This window comes from Drosophila mauritiana, chromosome X, assembly GCF_004382145.1.
Source record: "Drosophila mauritiana strain mau12 chromosome X, ASM438214v1, whole genome shotgun sequence".
Taxonomy (NCBI): Eukaryota; Metazoa; Arthropoda; class Insecta; order Diptera; family Drosophilidae; genus Drosophila; species Drosophila mauritiana.
This window is the reverse complement of record NC_046672.1, coordinates 5,735,110-5,755,129: the sequence shown is the minus strand read 5'-3', so window position 1 is coordinate 5,755,129 and position 20,020 is coordinate 5,735,110. Positions and strand designations below refer to the sequence as shown.

At 44.5% G+C, this 20,020-nt stretch overlaps 6 protein-coding genes across 7 annotated transcripts; 1 reads left to right on the top strand and 5 right to left on the bottom strand.

Annotated features, from left to right (window-relative positions):
* On the top strand, positions 1-5,973 carry LOC117147740. The gene is made up of 7 exons (XM_033314739.1): positions 1-685; positions 759-894; positions 951-1,443; positions 1,495-1,881; positions 1,948-2,427; positions 2,485-2,747; positions 2,800-5,973. The coding sequence occupies exons 1-7, from the start codon at positions 75-77 to the stop codon at positions 5,938-5,940; spliced, it is 5,511 nt and encodes a 1,836-aa protein (XP_033170630.1). The 5' UTR covers positions 1-74; the 3' UTR covers positions 5,941-5,973.
* Positions 5,974-6,002: 29 nt separating this feature from the next.
* LOC117147741 lies at positions 6,003-8,608 on the bottom strand. Its single transcript, XM_033314741.1, has 3 exons — positions 8,353-8,608; positions 6,968-7,196; positions 6,003-6,899 (listed from the first exon to the last, which is right to left on the bottom strand). The coding sequence occupies exons 1-3, from the start codon at positions 8,426-8,428 to the stop codon at positions 6,281-6,283; spliced, it is 924 nt and encodes a 307-aa protein (XP_033170632.1). The 5' UTR covers positions 8,429-8,608; the 3' UTR covers positions 6,003-6,280.
* Positions 8,609-11,290: 2,682 nt separating this feature from the next.
* LOC117146918 (trypsin-2) lies at positions 11,291-12,751 on the bottom strand. Its single transcript, XM_033313545.1, has 3 exons — positions 12,655-12,751; positions 12,364-12,589; positions 11,291-12,089 (listed from the first exon to the last, which is right to left on the bottom strand). Exons 1-3 carry the CDS (start codon positions 12,719-12,721, stop codon positions 11,291-11,293), a joined length of 1,092 nt encoding a protein of 363 aa, XP_033169436.1. The 5' UTR covers positions 12,722-12,751.
* A 1,050-nt stretch (positions 12,752-13,801) lies between these two features.
* LOC117146920 (trypsin) lies at positions 13,802-15,002 on the bottom strand. Its single transcript, XM_033313548.1, has 3 exons — positions 14,659-15,002; positions 14,314-14,599; positions 13,802-14,253 (listed from the first exon to the last, which is right to left on the bottom strand). Exons 1-3 carry the CDS (start codon positions 14,928-14,930, stop codon positions 13,861-13,863), a joined length of 951 nt encoding a protein of 316 aa, XP_033169439.1. The 5' UTR covers positions 14,931-15,002; the 3' UTR covers positions 13,802-13,860.
* A 53-nt stretch (positions 15,003-15,055) lies between these two features.
* On the bottom strand, positions 15,056-17,244 carry LOC117146921 (trypsin eta). 2 transcript variants are annotated; one of them, XM_033313550.1, is made up of 4 exons: positions 16,917-17,244; positions 15,982-16,177; positions 15,636-15,915; positions 15,056-15,537 (listed from the first exon to the last, which is right to left on the bottom strand). In XM_033313550.1, the coding sequence occupies exons 1-4, from the start codon at positions 16,969-16,971 to the stop codon at positions 15,151-15,153; spliced, it is 918 nt and encodes a 305-aa protein (XP_033169441.1). In that variant the 5' UTR covers positions 16,972-17,244; the 3' UTR covers positions 15,056-15,150. The 2 variants fall into 2 exon arrangements, with proteins under 2 accessions (XP_033169441.1, XP_033169440.1); XM_033313549.1 differs by having other exon boundaries at positions 15,982-17,244.
* Positions 17,245-17,797: 553 nt separating this feature from the next.
* On the bottom strand, positions 17,798-19,428 carry LOC117146919. The gene is made up of 5 exons (XM_033313547.1): positions 19,198-19,428; positions 18,951-19,136; positions 18,743-18,881; positions 18,447-18,654; positions 17,798-18,385 (listed from the first exon to the last, which is right to left on the bottom strand). The coding sequence occupies exons 1-5, from the start codon at positions 19,354-19,356 to the stop codon at positions 18,010-18,012; spliced, it is 1,068 nt and encodes a 355-aa protein (XP_033169438.1). The 5' UTR covers positions 19,357-19,428; the 3' UTR covers positions 17,798-18,009.
* Positions 19,429-20,020: the final 592 nt, after the last annotated feature.

Sequence of the window (20,020 nt, the reverse complement as noted above, 5' to 3'; positions counted from 1 at the left end):
GCCATGTGAATGGAGTGAACACATCATTGTAGTTTAGTATCACTGTATACAATAGTCCCTGCAATCCTTGCGAAATGATTTCGCCAGGCGTGTGTGCAGCATTATTTAGTGTCTTAGTGTTAAATAGCTATATAGTCCAAGTACGAAGTGAATTATCAGCCGCAGAAGTCGCTGGAGATCCGAGTGCTGCCCAACTGCTGCCCAGTTCCTGTCGCAATGGATTGAATGGCAGTAGCTCTGGTCCAGAAATCCGTCTGCCCTTTGTGGACATGATGGTGCGCCATGAGAGGCCACTCTTTGTGCTCCGCGAACCGGAAGAGGATCTACTTTTACTGCTCCATGGTCACGAGATTTTTCAGCTGCACGTGGCCACTGGCGAGAGGCGTCTAGTGCCGCTTGGTAACTTGGCGGGCCAGGTCAGTGGTCGCAGAGCTCTCGGAGCAGAGGTAGTGGCTTGGCGGGAGTTCCTGCTCCTTGCCATTGTTCTGGATGACTCAATGGAGGTTTACCAGCTGCCCAAGGAACTGCTACTCTCCGAAGATCCAGCCACACTGCTGAGCTTTGAGCCCCTGCAGGAGTTCTCGCTGCCAGGTGCTTTCCTACAGCTGCACCTTCTGAAACCCAGTGGAGATCAGGTGCTCCTCCTAGTGGCCTCCAATCATACCAGATCACACAGCAAATGCAGGTGGGGATTGCCGTACATTTTAAATTTAAAATTGATTCATTATTCAATCATAATATTGACGACTTCCTCACAGAACCTTTGAGTGGCTGGACACCTACTTTAATCCCCTCGAGGAGATCACTCTACCCGCCATTCGCGTTCTCCAAGTGGTTGGTCGTCAGCCACTTTATATCATTTTTGGCCGATCTTTAAAGGGTTCCCAGTCAAAGGTGATACACCTCTCTATAGTATAGATGGTTCTCAATTCATTTTTGTTTCCATTTAGCTGGTGCTCACTGTCTACGAGCTGGATCGAAACAGCCGTATCCTGCAACATCGCCAGGCTTTGACAGTTCAGGCGCAAACTGTCCAGGCTGCCAGATTTCACGGGAGGAACTGCCTTTTCGCCTGTAGTTCCTCCGCATCTGCCTCGTGTATTTTCTTCCGAATGGTGGATGGACAATTTGTGGTGTACCGAAAGCATGCTCGAAAGGATTTGAGTTTCCGTCGATTGAGTGCCACCAAAAAGGGTCACCTTTTGATCGGTGCCCGTGCCAATGGCGAGGTGATCGTCTTCAGCTCCACTCGCCTGGATTGCTATAGTGGATTTCAGGTGGCTGGAGAAGCGGATCCAAGTGGATTACTTATTCACAAAAACTTGCGCAATGAGACCTTCCTTTTGCTGGCCTATCGAAGATCCTCGAGTGATCTGATCCGAACTGTGCAATTGGGTGCCGTGGAAGAAACCTCCAACCAAGTGGGCGCTGCTCCAGATGAAGGTACATTTAATTTAACTCTGTGGTGCAAATTTTAAACTAGTGCCTTTACAGATCTAAGTGTGGTCCAATTGCATCGTCACGAGTTCGAGGAGTCCATCAATGCCTTACGTGGCCTCCTGCTGCGCCGTCGTTCCTCTACAGAAAACCTGAGAAACCTTGTGGACATCTTAAAACGTAAATCGGCCATCCACCTCGATAAGCCACTGCATCTGGTGCAGCAAGGACACATAGGAAGACTTCAGTTGGTGGACGAACACCTGCGCACGCCAACCCAATTAAAGCAGCGCTTGGAGGAACTTCGTCAACGAATTAAAGCCATCCAGACCAGGCGAACCACTCGCTCTTTTGGGACAGGAAACGAGAACGGTGAGCCGGAGACACTCAAAGCGAGACGATTGCGCGTCGGCAATCTTATCTACAAGGGTCAGCTAATTTCAGGCAAGTATGGGAATTCAGGAATAGAATATTATATAAACATTTCTTTTTTTTTTTCCTAATTTACAGGCCACATTTTGGATAACTCAAAACCACCTATGTTGACCATCAGAAACAGTCCTTTGCAGACCAAAAAGCTTAAAGCAAATCAATTGGTTACTCCCCAAGATTTCCGCAACTCCAGTGGTGCCCAGATTAAGCCTGAGGAAACCAGTGGCAGTGAATGTGTAGTTCGTCATCTCCGAGTGGAACTGATAAACGGAGTGCAGTGGAAGGACTTTTTGGACTCGCTCTTCCTGCGCAGTCGTGACACTTCGATAGAAGGACGCTTGGTTATGCAATCGCGAGTCCGGGTGAACAGTCTAAAGACACCTCTGCTCAACGGACTCGTGGTGGATCGTCTCTTTAATCTGCGGCGTGCCCAGGTGATCAGTTCGAATATCTACATGTCCGCCTTCTTTGCTCCGCGTTTGGAGGCTCAGCAAGTGAATGGACTTAACTTTGCGCACGATGTACTTCATCGCGGTAGCAATGATACATGGATAAAAAGTTAGTATCTTCCTCGATATATTCCATTAAAGCATTTAACAAATCCTTATTTTTCAGCTCCTGTTCGCATTAATCAGATGAGTGTTTCGGGTGACATTCTGGTGGGCACTACGAGCAAGTGGCAGCCGCAGCCCAGACAACTCGACGATCCAATGGAACAACGTCTTCAACAGTACTACACGGGCAGGGTAACCATCCGCGGTTCCCTGACGGTCAGAAATGTCCTGCGGGACACGGCAAACTCACTTATAGTCCTCGGAAATCAATCTCTCGCCAGAAAAGATATACAATCTACGTACCTTCTAGATCACACGCCACAGGTTGAGATTCATCTTCATTTAATTCACTTTAATAACAAGAGTCTTTCCGCAGAACCTCACTAACTTGACCTTTGGACATGCCAGAGTTAGTGTTCCCTCAATGACCACCAGTTATATTGAGGGACATCCTGTGAGGGATCATCTCCTAAGCGGAGGACAGCAGAACATACATACTCACCCAAATAACACTCTACACATCATCTTTATGAATGCAACCATACTGGGCAATGTTATTTGCAGGGATTACAGTTCCCGTTTGGCGGAGATCGCAAAGGATGCAGTGAGTCATGGAGACGTGGTTAATATCACGGGGCATAAACACTTCCAGGCACCTTTGACTGTTCAAGCACTTCAAGCCAATGAAATAAACGGAGTACCAGTTAGTGAAATAGTGCTGAAATCAAACACCACCCAAAACTTTACGGGTACGAAGACCTTTGCCCGTGTGGTGGTGGCGAATGATATCAACGTTCATGATCACTTGAATGTGAGTCATCTTAATGGATTGCCATTGCAACAGCTGCTTGGTCACGATATCAGCCTGCAACGCCTCGAACTAACAGAAATCCCACATCTGGAGAATCTTCATTTTCGGCGACTTAATGGATTGCCCTTCGATGAACTGCTGTCCAAAATTTCGGAGGATGGTCAACAGCCCCTACTTCTTCACAAGCAACTACTGATCGAAGGAAATGTACGGTTTGACAAGGCTCTCCAAGTGCAGAACATTAATGGAATCCAATGGGACGAGTACCTAGATCGCCTGGTAAGATCTGATTCCAATGCGGAAATACGGGGTAAAATGACATTCATGGCTGATGTCCAAATAAATGATGCCCTGCAAACTCCTCACATCAATAATTTGGATCTGAGTTCCCTGCTCGACAACACCTTATTGCGAATGACACCCCAGCAAATCAGTGGTGCCTACACTTTCGACCGCATGATGGCCACCAATGTGGATGTAAATCGAATAAATGGGGTACCCAAGGAAGAATTTATAGACACACGCAAAGACTTAGAACTAAAAGGAGATATCTACCTAAAGCAACTGAACATCAATGGCAGCCTAAAGTGTCCCTTTGTCAATGAGGCAGTATTAAAGGATATCAAGCAACGAGTGGAGCAAGTGCAGCAACTTCCCTGGCGGAATTTGATAGTCACCGGCGATGCTCTATGGGATGGTGAAGAGCAGTCCCAATCCCAGCTAGACTACCTACGCCAGCATGCAGTCAGGAGAGAGGGCAACCAGACCATTTCCGGACACGTTCTACTAAAGAAACCCTACTTAAAGGACATCCAAAGCAAGCAGTCCCTGCCAATTGATCTTAACTTCACCTACTTGGCCGAAGATGCCCTACTCCGCCGGAGCCCCACAAACGAAACCCAGGTGATAACAGCTCCGCAAGAGCTACTGGGATTAGTTAGAGCTAATACCCTACATTTGGAGCAGGATGCACACTTTGAGCTGGTAAACGGAATCGATATACGACGATTTAATGCCTCACTGTACCGCCTCTCCAGCGGAGAAGCCATTGCAGCGGATCTTCACTTTCATCAGGCTCCCAAAATAGGCAAACTTCAACTGGAGTATCCAGAAGTGAATGGAGCTCCGATAGAAAGTATATACCAGCAGGGCAAGGGGCAATCCTGGCCACCCGTAACGTTCAAGAACCTCTTAGTCGAACAGGACCTGAATCTGAAAACCGTAAACAACATGAATCTGGACTACTTCCTACAACATCGCATTCCCTTAAAGGGAGACGCGTTGGAGGTATTCGGATCACTGACTTTTGAGCACCTCCAGCTGGGTGGAAAGCCTCTTCTACGTTCTATCAATGGCATTCAATTGGATAACTTGGTGTTTCGGCATAACAATCGGACGCAGAGCATCACGGGTGCCAAGACTTTTCGTGGAGGAGTGGAGTTCACTGGACCCGGTCATGTGATGAATCTGAATGGACGTGAGCTTAGCGAAAGTTTCAGGGGCAGCATATTTCGAAACAAGGACTACAATATCGATAGTCTAGTTCTGGACAAAGCTCTCTTCCCAGGAGGACTAGTTTTGGCAGGACTTCAAAGTCAAATTCCCAATCGAATGCGAGCGATGGAAGTGCAAAGCAATCCGTTAGAGGAGCTCCAAGAACTTCTAGCATTGGGCAATCAAAGCTCGTCTAGGAGGCTACTTTACCTGGATCACGACACCGAAGGTCTGGAGTCTACTTGGGTAAAAGGCCCTTTTAAGGGATCTTCGGAACTGCAGGTGAGCCTGCCCTTGGGTTATTCTGCTCCCTGTCAGCGTAGGACTTTACAAGCCAAGCTCCTGATCCCCGAACGTCGCGTCCTCCTGGCCAACTCGAGTGTGTCCAATCAACTGATGAGACTTCACTCCGGAGATATCCGCGTGAAGGTGCAGAACCACTGTCATCGCCCAGCCCGAAGATTGCGCAGCAGGATCCGAATTAGTTGCCGTAATGAAACACATACGCTGGGAATGCGTCAATCAGTGGAAGCCATGGAACTGCTGGAAATGGGGGAGATGGTGCTGCTGCTCTTGGGCACCGACGAGGAAGTTCGTGTCCTGCGTCTGAAGAGGAGCAACTGTAGTCTCACCGATTGGCAATCCCTGCTACCAGCAGATGGGCGCCTTATGAAGTTGGTTCGAATGGGGGTAGAGTCCCGACAGGATCTAATACTCACCAGTGGCATGAGTAATCATCGTCCTGTCCTGGCCATCCATTGTAGGGATCCCTTAAATCATAACTTCAAAATGCTTCAACTGATCCAGGGCTCCTATGACCTGGCAGAGATGCAGGGAAACCAACTTCTGGTCAGCTGCCTGGGTTGTCGCCACATAGCAATCTTTAAACGGAACTCTCACTCCGCGGAAATTCACTTTGAGCCCATCCAGCAGTTGAGCTTCCAGGAGCGCATTCAACAACTAACTCCATTCAAAGTTGGAGATGAACAATACCTATTGGTAGTAACGCAGCCGGAGGAAGAGCACTTCTACCTCTTCAGCTATAATCAAGTGGGCGGTTGGCAACAGCGTACGTTTGGCATTAAGAAACAGGACCAGTGGGCGTGGTCACTGGTGAAATCTGGTCAAATACTGGAATCCGCCGAGACCCCGATTCTGTTGCTCTGCGGAAAAAAAGGGGAATGTAGTCTAGTGAAAGCCCTACTGGGCTGAAATCTGTACCATATTGTAATCTATGTGTATTTGTACTGTACATAATTATGTTTATTCTATGTATCTTAATAAATTGTTTATTGTTGTTGAAGCAAAACTGTATTATTTCTTTGGGAACGCGAAGTTAACATATATCATTGGACTTATATCTTACTAACACATTTTGACAGCATAGTTAAATGTAGTTAAATGTGCTAATGTGGCTTAAGAAGATTATGCCACTCATTGGATCGGATCGAGATTATCACACTCCTCGGCCTTACACTACTGAAAGGCCTTGGATATCTTACTTGGCTAGTTTCCCTCATGATTCAGATCGTTAGCCCCCTCTCAAGGCATCTTAGGTTGAAAAGCTCTTTCTGCTGATGGTGATCACGTAGCCGGTGAATACCAAGAATCCCAGGATGCCCCAGATCGAGCTATTCTGATTGCCACCGTCCCCAATCTGGGCCAGTATCCACTCCACATGGCTGGCCACGTCCTCAAAGGCTCCGTCGATGGTTCTTAGGCCCAACAAACGATCCCGTTCCGTCAGCGTAGCACCGGCATCCATGTAAAGCCGGCCACGAATGTAGTTGCTGGTTTCCGGCTGGACACAAATCCTTTGCGATTTACTCTGATGCTGATGACAGGATGTGTGGGTGGCATTCAATGTGACCAGATGGTGCAGCTCGCGAATATCGCCATCATAGCCCCAGGTGTTAATCTGCAGAAGATTATGGTGCTCCGAGTTGAGGATGGAAGTGGCTCCAGGAATGGGTAGACCAATTGCTTGAATATATGGAAGATTCTCAGGCACATCCTTATCCAGCATAAGAATGGCAAGGGCCAGGTCCTTTGGAGGCTGGTGGATGTGGGTCACTCCGAATACGAGTGCCTGCTCATTGTGCGCAAATCTCTGGGGGCTTCCGAGCACAACTCGCAGTTCTGATGGATGGTAGTATGACTTCTTCACTTGGCTGTAAGGTGAATTAAATTGTAGGATAACAGCTCGGGAATAAAAAGATACAAATGTAACAAATCTCACCTGAAGATGCAGCTAGTGACGGTCAGCACAACAGAGGGCGCCACTAAAGCGCCCGAACAGATGTGCCCCTTGCCGAAGTAGTCCCGTTCCAAGGTCAACAGTCGTATGGATGCCTGGTGTGGAGCCATCATCTCCGGCTGGAAACCATCCTTTCCACTTGGAGCCGCAATGGCATCCATTTCGGCCAGGCCAATACCACGTTTGGCGGCCAAATCACGATGGGTGTAGGCTGCGGATAGAGCAGGTAATTAATACATATAAACTGCCGAGGTGAAGGTTAAGCAGGAAGGCTGATAAGCGCGCCAATCGAGATCCGATCCGATCGGATCCGATCCCCCCATGGAAACAGTCTCCGAGTGCAGTTGGCGTTATCACCCACCACCACCAGCTATCAGCAATCGTCGCCTGGTCAGCGCCCCGATCGCTCCCTGATATCAACTGCTGGCCAGTGCACAAGCCCCGGATTCGACCCGATCAGGCCACCACTGCCATTCCCGGCGTGATCACAGATATGATAGTATGGTATCTTTAGACCCGGCCACGGGCCCACTAAGCTAAACCCAATCGAATCGAACTAAACCCACTCCAAACCATTTACCCCGGAAGTTTGGAGCGATCACGCGATGATGGATAGCCAATTGATCAATTTAAAGTGACGCACTAAGGGCGGTCAGCAATTTGGATAATCGTGGGATTATGGCCAAATACACTAGGTACTGTGGTACATAATGAACTTTAGTTTTATAAATTTACTGATATTACTGATATCATAAATAAATAAGCCAGCGTAATGAATGGCTCACGTTTCATTGAAGCAAGCGAATTTGCCATTGTAAAACGTATAATATTAGAATTTACGGCTACTTGAAATTTATATTTAGAATAATTTCGGTAATCAGTTGATCTTTAGGGTCATCAAAACAATTGTTTGCAATGCTTGTTTAATAGCGAAAAATACAGTGAGCTATAAAAGTTTCAATCAAATTCGAAAATTTCTCTGATTTCTCAGATTCCATGATATAATCACTGTTATGTGCAATCCATAAGATACTTATAACCATTGCATTTGCTTACTTGCAATTTCTTTTGAAGTTTCCTCTATCAGTTTTCATGCTATAACTGATCAAGTGCCCATTGGAAAGCACAATCGATTCAAGCATGAAAATCTAAGCACTTTCTAACTAAATGTATATTTTGTATTAGTCAGAAATGTGTTTATCATATAAGCCTACACTTATTGGTATTTATACATAGAACCGAATTTTCATCCAAGTTAGTTACCATCCATTTACTTAACTTTGGATGCAATTTTTTTGTTTTATTAAAGTATCTCACGGCAAAAGATTCATCCCAAATGCACTCATTAATATCTGAGAGGTACTTACTCGTTTGCATTTCAGTGCATAGAAATGCGAAGATCAGCGTCTTCACAATCTTTCGCCAATGATCGTTCAATTGCATTTTGCAGCAAGGTATCCGCGTTACACAAAATTCACAAGCAAAAATATAGAAAAAAAAAAAAAATAGCTGATCCCGAATATCGAAGATCGAAGATCGATGCGATTCAAAGTATTTTATCACCGGTGGAGCGCTCACGATTCGATTCACCTGTCGTGAGCTCCGATCGTTGAATGAAGAAATTGTAGCGCGAGCTTCTTTCCTAAATCGAACAAACGCAAATTCGCAAAGCGTTCTTAGATAATTCCATAATTTTTTGTTTTGGTTTCGTGAGTCCCGATTGTTGTTGTTGTTTTCGCGTCCGATGTCGGGCGATAAAGCAATAGCAACATACGACCCAGGCACCAATACTGCTAAATAGCCGAATCGGATCGAATCGAATCGAATCGAACGAATCGAACTCAATCGCAACGAATAATAAACAAACACTCGCTCACTCACACACTCCATGGGAATCGATAAGAACGCAGTGCCAGTAATCATAATTATTTTGATTATTATTTTAATTCACACGTATTCCGGCGAATTTGTTTATGCTGTGAAGACAGGATTACAGTGTGTGTGTGTGTGAATTCGATCGGTTTGAGTTATGATTATTGTTAACGAATCCTTGGAAATACTCGACTATCAACTTTCTGATAATGCTGAATGCTTAGAGGTAAAAATATGTTCCAAGAAAACTATTTTTGCCGATTAGTTAGTTTATGGAAAGCACTCAGCAAGGAAAAATCAGTAATTTGACATGGTTTACTAGTACTATTATTGTAAATTGAATATACCCTTGAGAAACCTGAGATACGTGGTGAATCAAACAAAGTTTCTTTTCCATTTAGAAGTGCCACTCCCTTCTCCAAAAAGTGTGGCGGAAACTGCCCCTTCTTTTCGAGAACTATATGTATAACCAACTTGACTCGAACCTAAACGGGAAGCTGATTACAACGCAGAACGTGGCTGATAAGGATCGATTGTGCACATTCCAAAACCAGGTGGTATTACCCGATCGCTAAGATTTATAGTGCTGTAACACAACCTTCGGTTGAGCTACTTATGTAAGTCGAATCATAATCGCAGCGACAGATACAGATATTTATACTATACTATACTATACTCTCGATTGCCCAATGCAGCTGGACTCAATGACCTTGTCTGCAGGTTTTAAGAGCCACATCGCTTGATAAGTCAAACTGGATTTACTTACGAGTATACCGATCCATATGCAGTCACGGACTCCATTCCTCGAGTCCCTGACCGTCTGGTGGCATAAAGATTAGCGATATCAGGTGGTCACTCCCATTCATCGAGCTAGTGAAATCAAGTTCCTTTTCTGCGCCGTAAACTATTTTTAGTTAACTAACAGCAAATTCGCTGATAACTGAGCAATTGCGGATTATATGGCCAGTATGCTAAACTAGGTGCTTTAAACCAGAGAACTGCAAGGGTGGCACTTTTTTACCACTCGACTCACACCCTACAATTTTGTGTGCGGGTGCTACCCGCCACGCACATCGCGGGTACTTACAAACACACAGTATAAATCTGAACATGCAGACAAGACACCCCGTTGTGCGCGCACCCGAATCAATACGGTGCTCTGCGTCGCGGGTGCCGATCACACACTGCCTAAAAAGGGATGAGTGAGAAAAACACTTATGGGTTTACCGTTAAACACATGGGTGTTTCCAAAAATACTCGGGTGTTTCTAAAAATACTCGGGTGGTCTTGTCTGGTGGTCGACTAACTGAGTCACAGACAAGATGCGTAACTCCATACGTTTTACACTCCATACGTTTACACACTATTCTTTCGGCGTGGCTCTAGACTTTGTCAAATACTTTGTAAAATATGCCCTTCATCTTATTATTATATATTATTATAATTATATATATTATATTATATTTTATTATATTATATATTATTAATATATATATATATGTAATTTAATTATTATATTATATATATATTTATATTATATTATATATTATTATATATTATTAACGTTATTATTATTTAAATATAGATTATAGTAAAAATAATAGTAATAGTAATAATGCTAATAGCCGAATCTATGTACTTAATGTCACAAAATTCATTTAAAAAATGACTTTATGTAAGATTATTTGTCAGTAGAGTATTCAGCTAGCGACGTGTGAAAAATTAATAAGGCAATGATTCGAAACGGGTGGCACCCATTGAAGAGCAAAGACATGAGCACGAAATTTTTCTTGGGTATTCCCTTTTACCCTTCATTTCTTATACCCGTCACGCTTCCTCCCATACAAATTTTAGGCGTACAAAAAATGACCAGAGAACTGCAGCCCGCATACAAAAAATGACGTGCGGCCGATCGTTGACTGTGCGTCCACTCACCCAAACGGTGATTGCGCAGCAGGCCTCGGGTGGTTTTTTTACTCGTAACAATAACACCACGTTGGTAAAACACTCGAGTATTTTGTGTTGCCGCAAGTAGGGTGTCAAAAAACACGGGGTGCCTAGAGTACCGAGTGTTTATCGGGTGGACGTAGAGTGCCAGTGGCGGGCTGCAGTTCTCTGCTTTAAACATCTTGAAACCGCCTAGAAGTAGACTACAGTTTTGTGCAACGAATGGTTGGAGTATCCGATACATGTGGTCTATAAAAATTAGCTATGTACAATAAGGGTATTCATCCAAATAATAATAATAATAATTATATCTACATTATATTATATATACACTATCAAAAGGTATAAAAAGGGCAAAGATAAGTCTAGAACATTTCTAATAAAAACCCTTCTTATCTATCACGTTATTGCTAAAAGAAATAAAGAAATAAATTTTAAAAACACATGTTTAGTTCTAAGGTTAAATAGTTTTTTATTAAAATATTTTTAGAACTGTGTAGCAATTAGTCTCAGAGCGAGAATTCCGGGCAGAAGAAGAGTAAGAGTTCCGGCCACGGCGGCCATGGCACCACCACCATCACCACTTCCATCATCGTCGTCACCACTTCCGTCATCTCCACTTCCGTCATCTCCACTTCCGTCATCACCACTTCCGTCGTCACCACTTCCGGCGTCACCACTTCCGTCATCACCACTTCCTTCACCATCCTCACCCATATTCTTTAGTATCCAGTCGTAGTAGTAGGACACCTGTGTGTACACACCCGGTAATCTGGGCAGGGCGCATTGAATACCCCAGGAAACCACGCCGGCCAATTCACTTTGACACACCAATGGTCCGCCGGAATCGCCGGCGCAGGCATCCTTTTCGCCCACCTCCAAATAACCGGCACATATCATTCCCGGCTGGATCAGGTGGCCCAGGTCGCTGTCATTGATGCAATGCTCCTCGCTGATCATCGGCACATCGACGGTCATCAGGATGTCGGAGATAAAGCCATCCTCCGTATTGCCCCAGCCCGTCACTTGGCAGACGACGCCCTCCGGTATGGCAAACCGACTGAGGGCAATTGGACGAATGGTCGGATGTCCGGTGGGCACAGTACCATTTAGCTTCAGCAGGGCGATGTCCTTGTCGTAGGTGGCCAGGACGAACTTATCCAGCTGCATTATGCGCTCTTCGATCGTGAATGTCAGCGTGTTGGTGCGATTGTAGCGATCCAGGTTGCCCATCACCACGATGAACTCCTCCTTGGGCACGAAAGTGCCGTCGTAAATAATCTGACTGGCAAGGAAAAATATATGATAAGAACGAATAGCTAGTTATAATGCATGTTAATTCTAATCAAATTCAAGGAATTCTTAAGACTATCTCATGTTGGCAATCTCTAAGCTAAAAGGTGACCCAAAAGTCACATTTCTGTAGCCCATAATTTGAACAATTTAATGTGGATTCCAAACTCTTCCACCTCTTTGCCTGATTTGCATATGAATTGCACATTATTTTAGGGAACATTCTCATTGAGTAAACCAAAATAGTTAGAAATAGACCCACTTACTCCACAAAGCAATGGGCGGCGGTGAGTACCCATCCCGGCCGGATGAGAGATCCACCGCAGAGGTGCCCGGTTCCGAAGAAGTAGCCATCGTTGAGGGCCTTGCGAATGCCCACCTGATGCCTGGTGGCGCCCAGAGAGGCTTCTGTTCCATTGATAATCCTGCCAGGATCTGTGCTGAATCTCGGACGGATGGCCTTCGTGTCCAAGTGGGCTCGTGTCGTGGCACCTGATTTAAAACAAATCGGGGTTTCAATTAGAAAATATTCCAAATAGTCCAAAATCTCCACAAACCTCTCAAGCCCGCTGGCAAGAAAGTGAGAAGAAGGGCTACCGCCAAAAGTTGTCCCAATCCGATCATTCTGCCAATCTATATGCTAACTCCTCGACGTGGCGGTACCAACTAATGAAGGAGCCGAGCCCAGTTGTCCAATATCGCCGCCAAAATAAAAATCTGGCATCCTAATCTAATCAATAGACATCGTACAATTCAATAGAACACCACAAAAAACACCGGACGGACTTGTCATCGCCGGAGAACCGAAGACCTCCGTCCGGGTGTGACGAACTGCAGCCTTTAGTTTTAAGTGCCACCGCTGGATTTTCCAATCTTTGGGTTTACCACACCGATTTATGAGGCCCTTGAAAAACGGTAGTTACCCAGTGGATTTTCTGAATAGTTTGCCCAAATCTAATTAATGGCGATCTTTGTATCTTGGTAAGATCTTTGGATTTTCCTGGCTTATAAATAATTATATAAATTTCATTTTTTTAAAAACGCAACTTTACCCTTATGTATTCAATTATTCATATATATTGCAATTATTTATTTATTTATTTTTGTTTTTTTGTTTAACGTGGTTCAACGGTCTTGTATATCAGACAATAGCTCCCCAATCATTTGTCAGCCGAATTTCCTAATAATTCTCAAGTCAGTCCCCATATATCTTCGATCTTAAATGCGAAATTAGCGTCCAGTGTGCATTTTTAATTATGATATTACATGAACTCGTGGCGTCATGTGCAAACAATATTGACTTCGGGTAACTTGTTAAATAAACAATTTAAGGCAACTCAAAAAATGCAAAACGTACCAATCAAAAGTTACTCATTCATGAATTTGGGTTATTATCAATTAACAGCCATTTATCTTGTTCCAATAAATGCTATTTGCATTACCATAAAAACTATATAAAAACATAAACTATCGAAAAATGGGGATTGCTCAATTTATTGCCTACATTTGCGGCGTATATAGATATTATTGGAAAAAAGCAAATGGGTCACTGGAAAAATGTTTGAAAAATGGCATTCTAACTTCAATTTCAAAAGATTCCAATGTACCCTGTAGCCCGAACCAGAACCCATCCTCTGATGTCATCAATGCCGTCGATCATCGTCAACTATTGGACAATCTACAAGTGGGTGCCTCCTCGCCAAGATTAGATAAATCAGTTGTAGGACAGAGAAGAGCAAGCAATTTATTGTGTTGTCCCATCGTCAAAGACGAAGGCTCATGGCAAGCGCCAGAACACCAATGCCCAAGCTACTGGAAGACAACGATCTGCGGCTAGCCAGATTTAGCGGCGGTATATGCCGGTAATCGGAGTAGTCCAGCGAAGCGTTGGCCCTCCGGATCCATTTGAGAAAGTGCGACACATTGGTATAGACACCCGGATAGCCGGGATCCGCACAGCCCACGCCCCATGATATGATCCCGGCCAGACGTCCGTCGCAGATCAGCGGTCCGCCCGAGTCGCCCTGGCAGGCATCGATGCCGCCCTGCAGGAATCCGGCGCACATCTGGGAGGCGGGCAGCTTGTAGATCACCTGGCAGAGCTCCTTGTTGAGGATCGGTACAGGCGCTTGCTGCAGCGAAGCCGATTTCTCCTTCTGAATTGAAAATTATAAATAGCGGATAACGACATGATTGGAATGTTCCCAGTCACTCACCATGGTGACCTTGCCCCATCCGTGGATAAGGCAGATGGTGCCCTCTTCGGGTGCTTTTATGGCCAGCGGTATTGCCCGCACCCCCGGCGATTCCCAAGGAATGAATCCGTTGAGAAAGAGCAGGGCGATATCGTTCTCCAGCGTGCTGCCATTGTAGTCCTTGTGGCCAACGATGCGCTGCACCAGGTACTCCTGGGTGAAGCGGTCCGTCCGATCGATGGCGCTGCTGCCTGCCACCACCACATATAACTCGGGATCACGATAGTCCAGTGGCACTGAGGTATTTCTAAAATGCAGGTCGTCGTTACACTTATCTTACGGATTCGATTCACTTATTTCACCCACATGGCGTAGCAATGTGCCGCCGAACAGACGACCCGCTGAGAGATGACCGCTCCGCCGCACACGTGACCCAATCCGTAGTGCCGCTCGTGGATCGACCGCCGGCGAACGGACACCTGGAAGGGCACTTGGTCAATGGTCACCGTGTAGCCACCAACGATCTTCGGCAGGATCACAAAGGGCGAGGCTGTAGCCGTCTGTTGGCCAATCTGAGACTGAGTGATTCCGGAGTGGGTCGCCACAATCAGCAACCACACCAACAGGTGGTCGTCCATGTCAAATCCCACAAAATCGAACTCAATAAGAAAAACGACAAAAAAAGTTCGAAATTTAAAAAAACTGACAGCCCATTGATGTTTGCTATGTATTTGTAATGATACAAATGCCCAGGTGTCAAAAATAAAATTGTAAATTAATTTAATAAATTAATTGCTGTTTAAATTAGGTTATAATATAGTCTTTGACTATTTGGCGGACTTATGCGATTGACTAGATTCAGAGTTCCAAGAGGAAGGCCACAATGAGTGGAAGAATGCCCAGGTAGGACCAATTCGATCCCTGCCGCACTCCTCCATTATGATAGATGGTATAGTTGAGGGAGTTGTTCTTCTGGACAATCCAATCGTAATAGAACGACACATTGGTGTAGACACCCGGATAACCAGGTGCTGCGCATCCAGCGCCGTACGAAACGATTCCGGCCAACATTCCGTTGCAGCTCATGGGTCCGCCGGAGTCGCCCTGGCAGGCGTCCACTCCGCCAGTCCAATAGCCGGCGCACACCTGGGAAACCGGTATCGAATTGTACGAAATGCGACAGGTTGCATACGACACTATGGGCACCGTCGCGGCCTGCAGAGTATTACTACTAAATGTTCCGCTCTGAAAGTTTATAGAGATTTTATCAGATTTATCAGTTTATCAGTGAATACTCGTAGAATTGAATTCCATCTGACAGTGGAAAACATTTGTGGACTCACCTGCTGGAGCAGACCCCATCCGGAGATCAGGCAGTCGGTGTTTGTGGCCACGAGTTGGCTGTTCAACGCCAGGGCCGTCACCGTTGGCCAATTCCAGGGTATGTAACCATTGATGAACATCAGCGCAATGTCGTTGGTCAACGCCTCCGGACTATAATTCTCGTGCGTGATCAGCTGCTGCAGGTAGTACATCAAAGTGCGGTCGGTGGAGCTCGTCAGGTAGGTGCTGCCCATGACCAGGACGAATTCGCCAGCAGTTCGGTACTTCTTCTTGTCGGTGCTGGAAATCGGAATCTATTAGCATATGAACATTGCGGTGAAAGGAGGCAGCAGGATCAGCACGCACATGTAACAGCAGTGGGCGGCGGTGGCCACCAAACGTTGGGAAATGACCACTCCACCGCACAGGTGACCGGACCCATAGCTCTTCCTCTCGTTGGCGGTGAGGCGAATGGACACCTGGTACGACACCTGTTCTATGGTCGTATCATAGCCGCCCACGATCTTGGGCTCTATCTTTCCAGTCGTCTCGCTTGCAAGACCTGAAATAGGTATAGCCAAATAGGTAATTAATGTACGATTAAATATCGGTCTGATGGCCATGATAAACATCCATTGACATTGATTAACCTTACAGACTCGTCAACTACCTATCATAAATATGTTTATCTTGGGCAAGGAGATAGCTGGCATTGTTGTCTTAACAAAAAAGTACTTTAAAAGTTTATGGTGAGCGGTTCATAACGCTTCGGCGGAATGGAAAAACAAGACAATCTAATCGAACGTGAATTATTGCCACTCCTTGCAAAATTGGATAATTCCGAAAATTAGTCAGTGTCATAGAAAAGAAATGTTCTTTTGTTCTAAAATAAAAATTTCCTTCACTTTTGTGCTTAAATCGAAAAAGGTAATTACCATAACCATATACCAATTCGGCATATTTACAATGCTGTTTTGAACACTTTGAAACTACATTTTTTTGAATTCCAAAGCAGTTGAATTTGGCCACTTATTGATTGTTTTATACACATTGGAGTATGGTATGTTTCTTTATCTTGGGTAATACCAACCATTTATCAAAACAAAAAGTAAAAAAAAAATGTGTGTGAAGTGTTGGGGTTTACCCAACTTTAATAGTTTTAGGCTTCGATTTTCACATAACTTTTAACCGAACGCCCATAATTCGTTTACTAGTTCGTTCTGTTGAGGTAAATACAACCAATACTTTCGTATCACTATTCGCCTGTAATTTTGATTGATTGCGATCAAACTATGACTCACTTTCGCCGGAGGCCAGTGCCCCTAGGAGCAGCACTATGGCCCAGACTTTAGCCATCTCTCTTGGGTACTTGGCAGTATGGGAATTCGAAATGATACAGGTGGGGCTGCTACTATCGACCGAATTTCTTGAATAGAGCCACCGCAATGAGCCATCCGACCCATGGCCAGTTGATATTATTTGTGGGTTGCCTTTGGCTTATCTTATCACCAAATGTGCGTAAATTGAATGTTGCCAAAGCCCCAAAGCTCCACATTGACAACAGCTCGATGGCTCGAATCGGGTGCCATAAAAGTAAACAAATGGCAAATCAGAGCAAAATTCGTTTTTGATTTCAATGGGAGGGAATGGATTTGGTAACGCCAGAACACCACGGCAGCTGGTTGATTGGGATTAGACAAACTTTAAAGGCTATTTATTCTAGTTGTAAACGGGGTTTTTTGTAATCAATTTTATTAGTAATCGTGCCAAAAAATATATAAAGAAATAACATTTAACATTAAATGCATTGATCAGGAGGTTATAACCGTTGGAAAGCCGTGACTAATCGGACGATAAGTGACCACGAAAGTCCCGGGCAATAATTTTGGCACATATTAATATCATTCGATATGTTCCATAAAGATAGGATTTAGTTTCTGCTTCTATGGAGTGGAACTCAACTTGTTTGTGTACTGAGGGTGTTTTTGGTAAGAGTAAGACGTCTTATTAAAATCTACAACACTATACAGTGCTTTGTTCCATTTGATTGCTGTTCGATGGGCGGTAGGTAGGTACGAATACCTAATCAACAAATGGAATCATGTCTTTTATCCTTTTATCACTGAGGACTTGTTTTTGTCAACTTGTTTGTGTACTGAGGGTGTTTTGGTAAGACGTCTTATTAAAATCTACAACACTATACAGTGCTTTGTTCCATTTAATTGCTGTTCGATGGGCTTAGGTACGAATACCTAATCAACAAATGGAATCATGTCTTTTATCCTTTTATAACTGTGGACTTGTCTTTATCTCAAAAAAAAAAAAAAAAACGTATGTACTAAGGCTAAAGTTTTGCTTGTAGCACCCTTAGAATGAGATCAAATTACTTTTTCGCTAACATATTGATATATCATCATAGTCATCATCATATTTAGAAGCAGCATCCTCAACTTTAGAAGGAGCATCTTCATCATTAGAAGAACTATCCTCATCTTCAGAAGAAGAATCCTCATCTATAGAAGAAGCATACTGTTCCTGATATGCAAGTTCATATACACCATTTCCGACGGTTGCATTTAATTCGGTTAGTTTGGCCGACCCTCCTGGGGAAAGCCCAGACTCTTCGGCATCACTGAGATCATTCTTCGTGTCCATTGGCACTAGCTCTACTTCTAAGATTAAATTTGCGTTTGACTCTTGGAAACTATGCGAGCTAGGCATCACCTCGCGCTCCATATGATTGGGATTGGTTTCAAGAGCCTTGTGCTTGCTGCAATTGCGAAAACATATCTTATTAATCTGTAATTGTGAACATATAGTACTAATCTTACCTAATGCGAGGAGCTTCTTTTGGGCTTGATGTCTTTGAAGAAGCTGAGTATCCGTTTGACGGAGTATAAGGCGCGACATCACGTGCACATGGCGAAGAAAGCGGTGTCAAAATACTCTGCGCCTTCTGGTACGCAGCGGCACAGTCCAGCAATTCCTTGTTCTTATCCATAAAAGCCTTGAGTTCAAAAGGCTTGGTTACTTCGGTCACTAAAGGAGGCATAGGGTTTTGGCGATTACTAACTAAACGAATGGAAGGCACTAAAACTTTCAATTTGCAAACTTGCACTTAACCAACCTCTGCGCAGCTGGCATCCCTCGGTGCGATACTGGTTCAGCTCCTTATCCTTGGCTTGGATAATCTCTAGTAGAAGGGGTATCTGATCCCGCAGTCCCGAAGCCGTGGACATTGTGTTCAAGAACATTTGGCTATAAGACTGTGGGAATAATGGCATAAATGGCAAATAAAACTGTTGAAACTGAGTCTGCGAAAGTCAGTTGCTGACCTGTGCGGCATCCATGGGTCTCAGGTGCCATTCCCACTTGAGGGAAACTTCAGTATTCGCCATGGCATACTTAAGCTTGAGGATGTTCAATGGGTGCTGGAAATGCTGTTCGACATGCAATGGATCATCGTTGACCAGGACCAGGCGCACCAATTTCTCGGGAAACTCCACACGCGCGTTGAGCGTCTGGTCGAAAAAATGTATTGCATTTACACTATTTCACCACATGAAAATGCGGAAAACTTACTTTCAAACGCTGTTGGTAATCGTGTTTCATCAAAGTCTCGGAGTAACTCAATTTCTCGCGAGGATGGAGAACGAGAATAGTTAGGGTTTCATCATCCTGCCCCTCAGTGCAGGCGAACAGGTGCTGCCAGCCATTTATATTCACTAATTTCAGCAGCATTTTCAAGATACGTCTAGAAGGATCAGAAATCAAAGGAAAGAAACTCCACTGTCGCTCGCAATGGAGATGGAAAAGAATCGATAGTACCGTCGAGGTATCAAATTCTTACCATACTGATCCACAATCAATTGCCACTATCGACGGTGATGTAAAAAGATTCCCAACAATAGTGGAAAGAAACGCTATACTTATTTGCACTAACCATTAGGAGAAGTATAAATGGAATATTCTTTATTTCAGCAAACGGATTGTAGTATACATATCGAAAACATACCAGCTCTAGCAGCTGTTCGACGGCATCGGGATTTAATCGGTATCGATGGCCAACTATATTGGCGCCACAATTTGAATCCAAAGAGCCGTGGAAAGAATTACATAATATCGTTTTGAACATATTTTAATAGATATTACTATATTTGTTTTAAACATACATTTTTTGTACGTAATAAATATTGTTTGTATCCAAACTAGCCTCGTCTAGCTGTCTTTCATCCTTATGTTGTATTCCTAGATCAGCCTGTGGCGACGTTTGAGGCTTTTCTGCGGTTTCTTAATGGTTGTGGCATTGGTTGGTCCTCAAATCTGCGGACGTGTCCATAGCTCGCTCAAATCCTTCTTCAGCTTGCCCAGCTCTGCAAGTAGGGATTGGTTTGGACTTAATTCC

Coding starts and splice junctions, on each gene's coding strand:
- LOC117146919 (XM_033313547.1), bottom strand. CDS start 19,356: ATGCTGCTGAAATTAGTGAATATAAATGGCTGGCAGCACCTGTTCGCC. Junction 19,137..19,197: donor ATTACCAACAGCGTTTGAAA/GTAAGTTTTCCG, acceptor TTTTTCGACCAG/ACGCTCAACGCGCGTGTGGA. Junction 18,386..18,446: donor AAAGAAGCTCCTCGCATTAG/GTAAGATTAGTA, acceptor TCGCAATTGCAG/CAAGCACAAGGCTCTTGAAA.
- LOC117146921 (XM_033313549.1), bottom strand. CDS start 16,247: ATGTTTATCATGGCCATCAGACCGATATTTAATCGTACATTAATTACC. Junction 15,916..15,981: donor GCCGCCCACTGCTGTTACAT/GTGCGTGCTGAT, acceptor TCCGATTTCCAG/CACCGACAAGAAGAAGTACC. Junction 15,538..15,635: donor GATGGGGTCTGCTCCAGCAG/GTGAGTCCACAA, acceptor ATAAACTTTCAG/AGCGGAACATTTAGTAGTAA.
- LOC117147740 (XM_033314739.1), top strand. CDS start 75: ATGATTTCGCCAGGCGTGTGTGCAGCATTATTTAGTGTCTTAGTGTTA. Junction 686..758: donor AGATCACACAGCAAATGCAG/GTGGGGATTGCC, acceptor ACTTCCTCACAG/AACCTTTGAGTGGCTGGACA. Junction 895..950: donor TAAAGGGTTCCCAGTCAAAG/GTGATACACCTC, acceptor GTTTCCATTTAG/CTGGTGCTCACTGTCTACGA.
- LOC117147741 (XM_033314741.1), bottom strand. CDS start 8,428: ATGCAATTGAACGATCATTGGCGAAAGATTGTGAAGACGCTGATCTTC. Junction 7,197..8,352: donor ATGCACTGAAATGCAAACGA/GTAAGTACCTCT, acceptor CTCTATCCGCAG/CCTACACCCATCGTGATTTG. Junction 6,900..6,967: donor GTCACTAGCTGCATCTTCAG/GTGAGATTTGTT, acceptor TTCACCTTACAG/CCAAGTGAAGAAGTCATACT.
- LOC117146920 (XM_033313548.1), bottom strand. CDS start 14,930: ATGGACGACCACCTGTTGGTGTGGTTGCTGATTGTGGCGACCCACTCC. Junction 14,600..14,658: donor GCGGCACATTGCTACGCCAT/GTGGGTGAAATA, acceptor CCTGCATTTTAG/AAATACCTCAGTGCCACTGG. Junction 14,254..14,313: donor GATGGGGCAAGGTCACCATG/GTGAGTGACTGG, acceptor TTTTCAATTCAG/AAGGAGAAATCGGCTTCGCT.
- LOC117146918 (XM_033313545.1), bottom strand. CDS start 12,721: ATGATCGGATTGGGACAACTTTTGGCGGTAGCCCTTCTTCTCACTTTC. Junction 12,590..12,654: donor CTTGCCAGCGGGCTTGAGAG/GTTTGTGGAGAT, acceptor GTTTTAAATCAG/GTGCCACGACACGAGCCCAC. Junction 12,090..12,363: donor GCCGCCCATTGCTTTGTGGA/GTAAGTGGGTCT, acceptor TTTCCTTGCCAG/TCAGATTATTTACGACGGCA.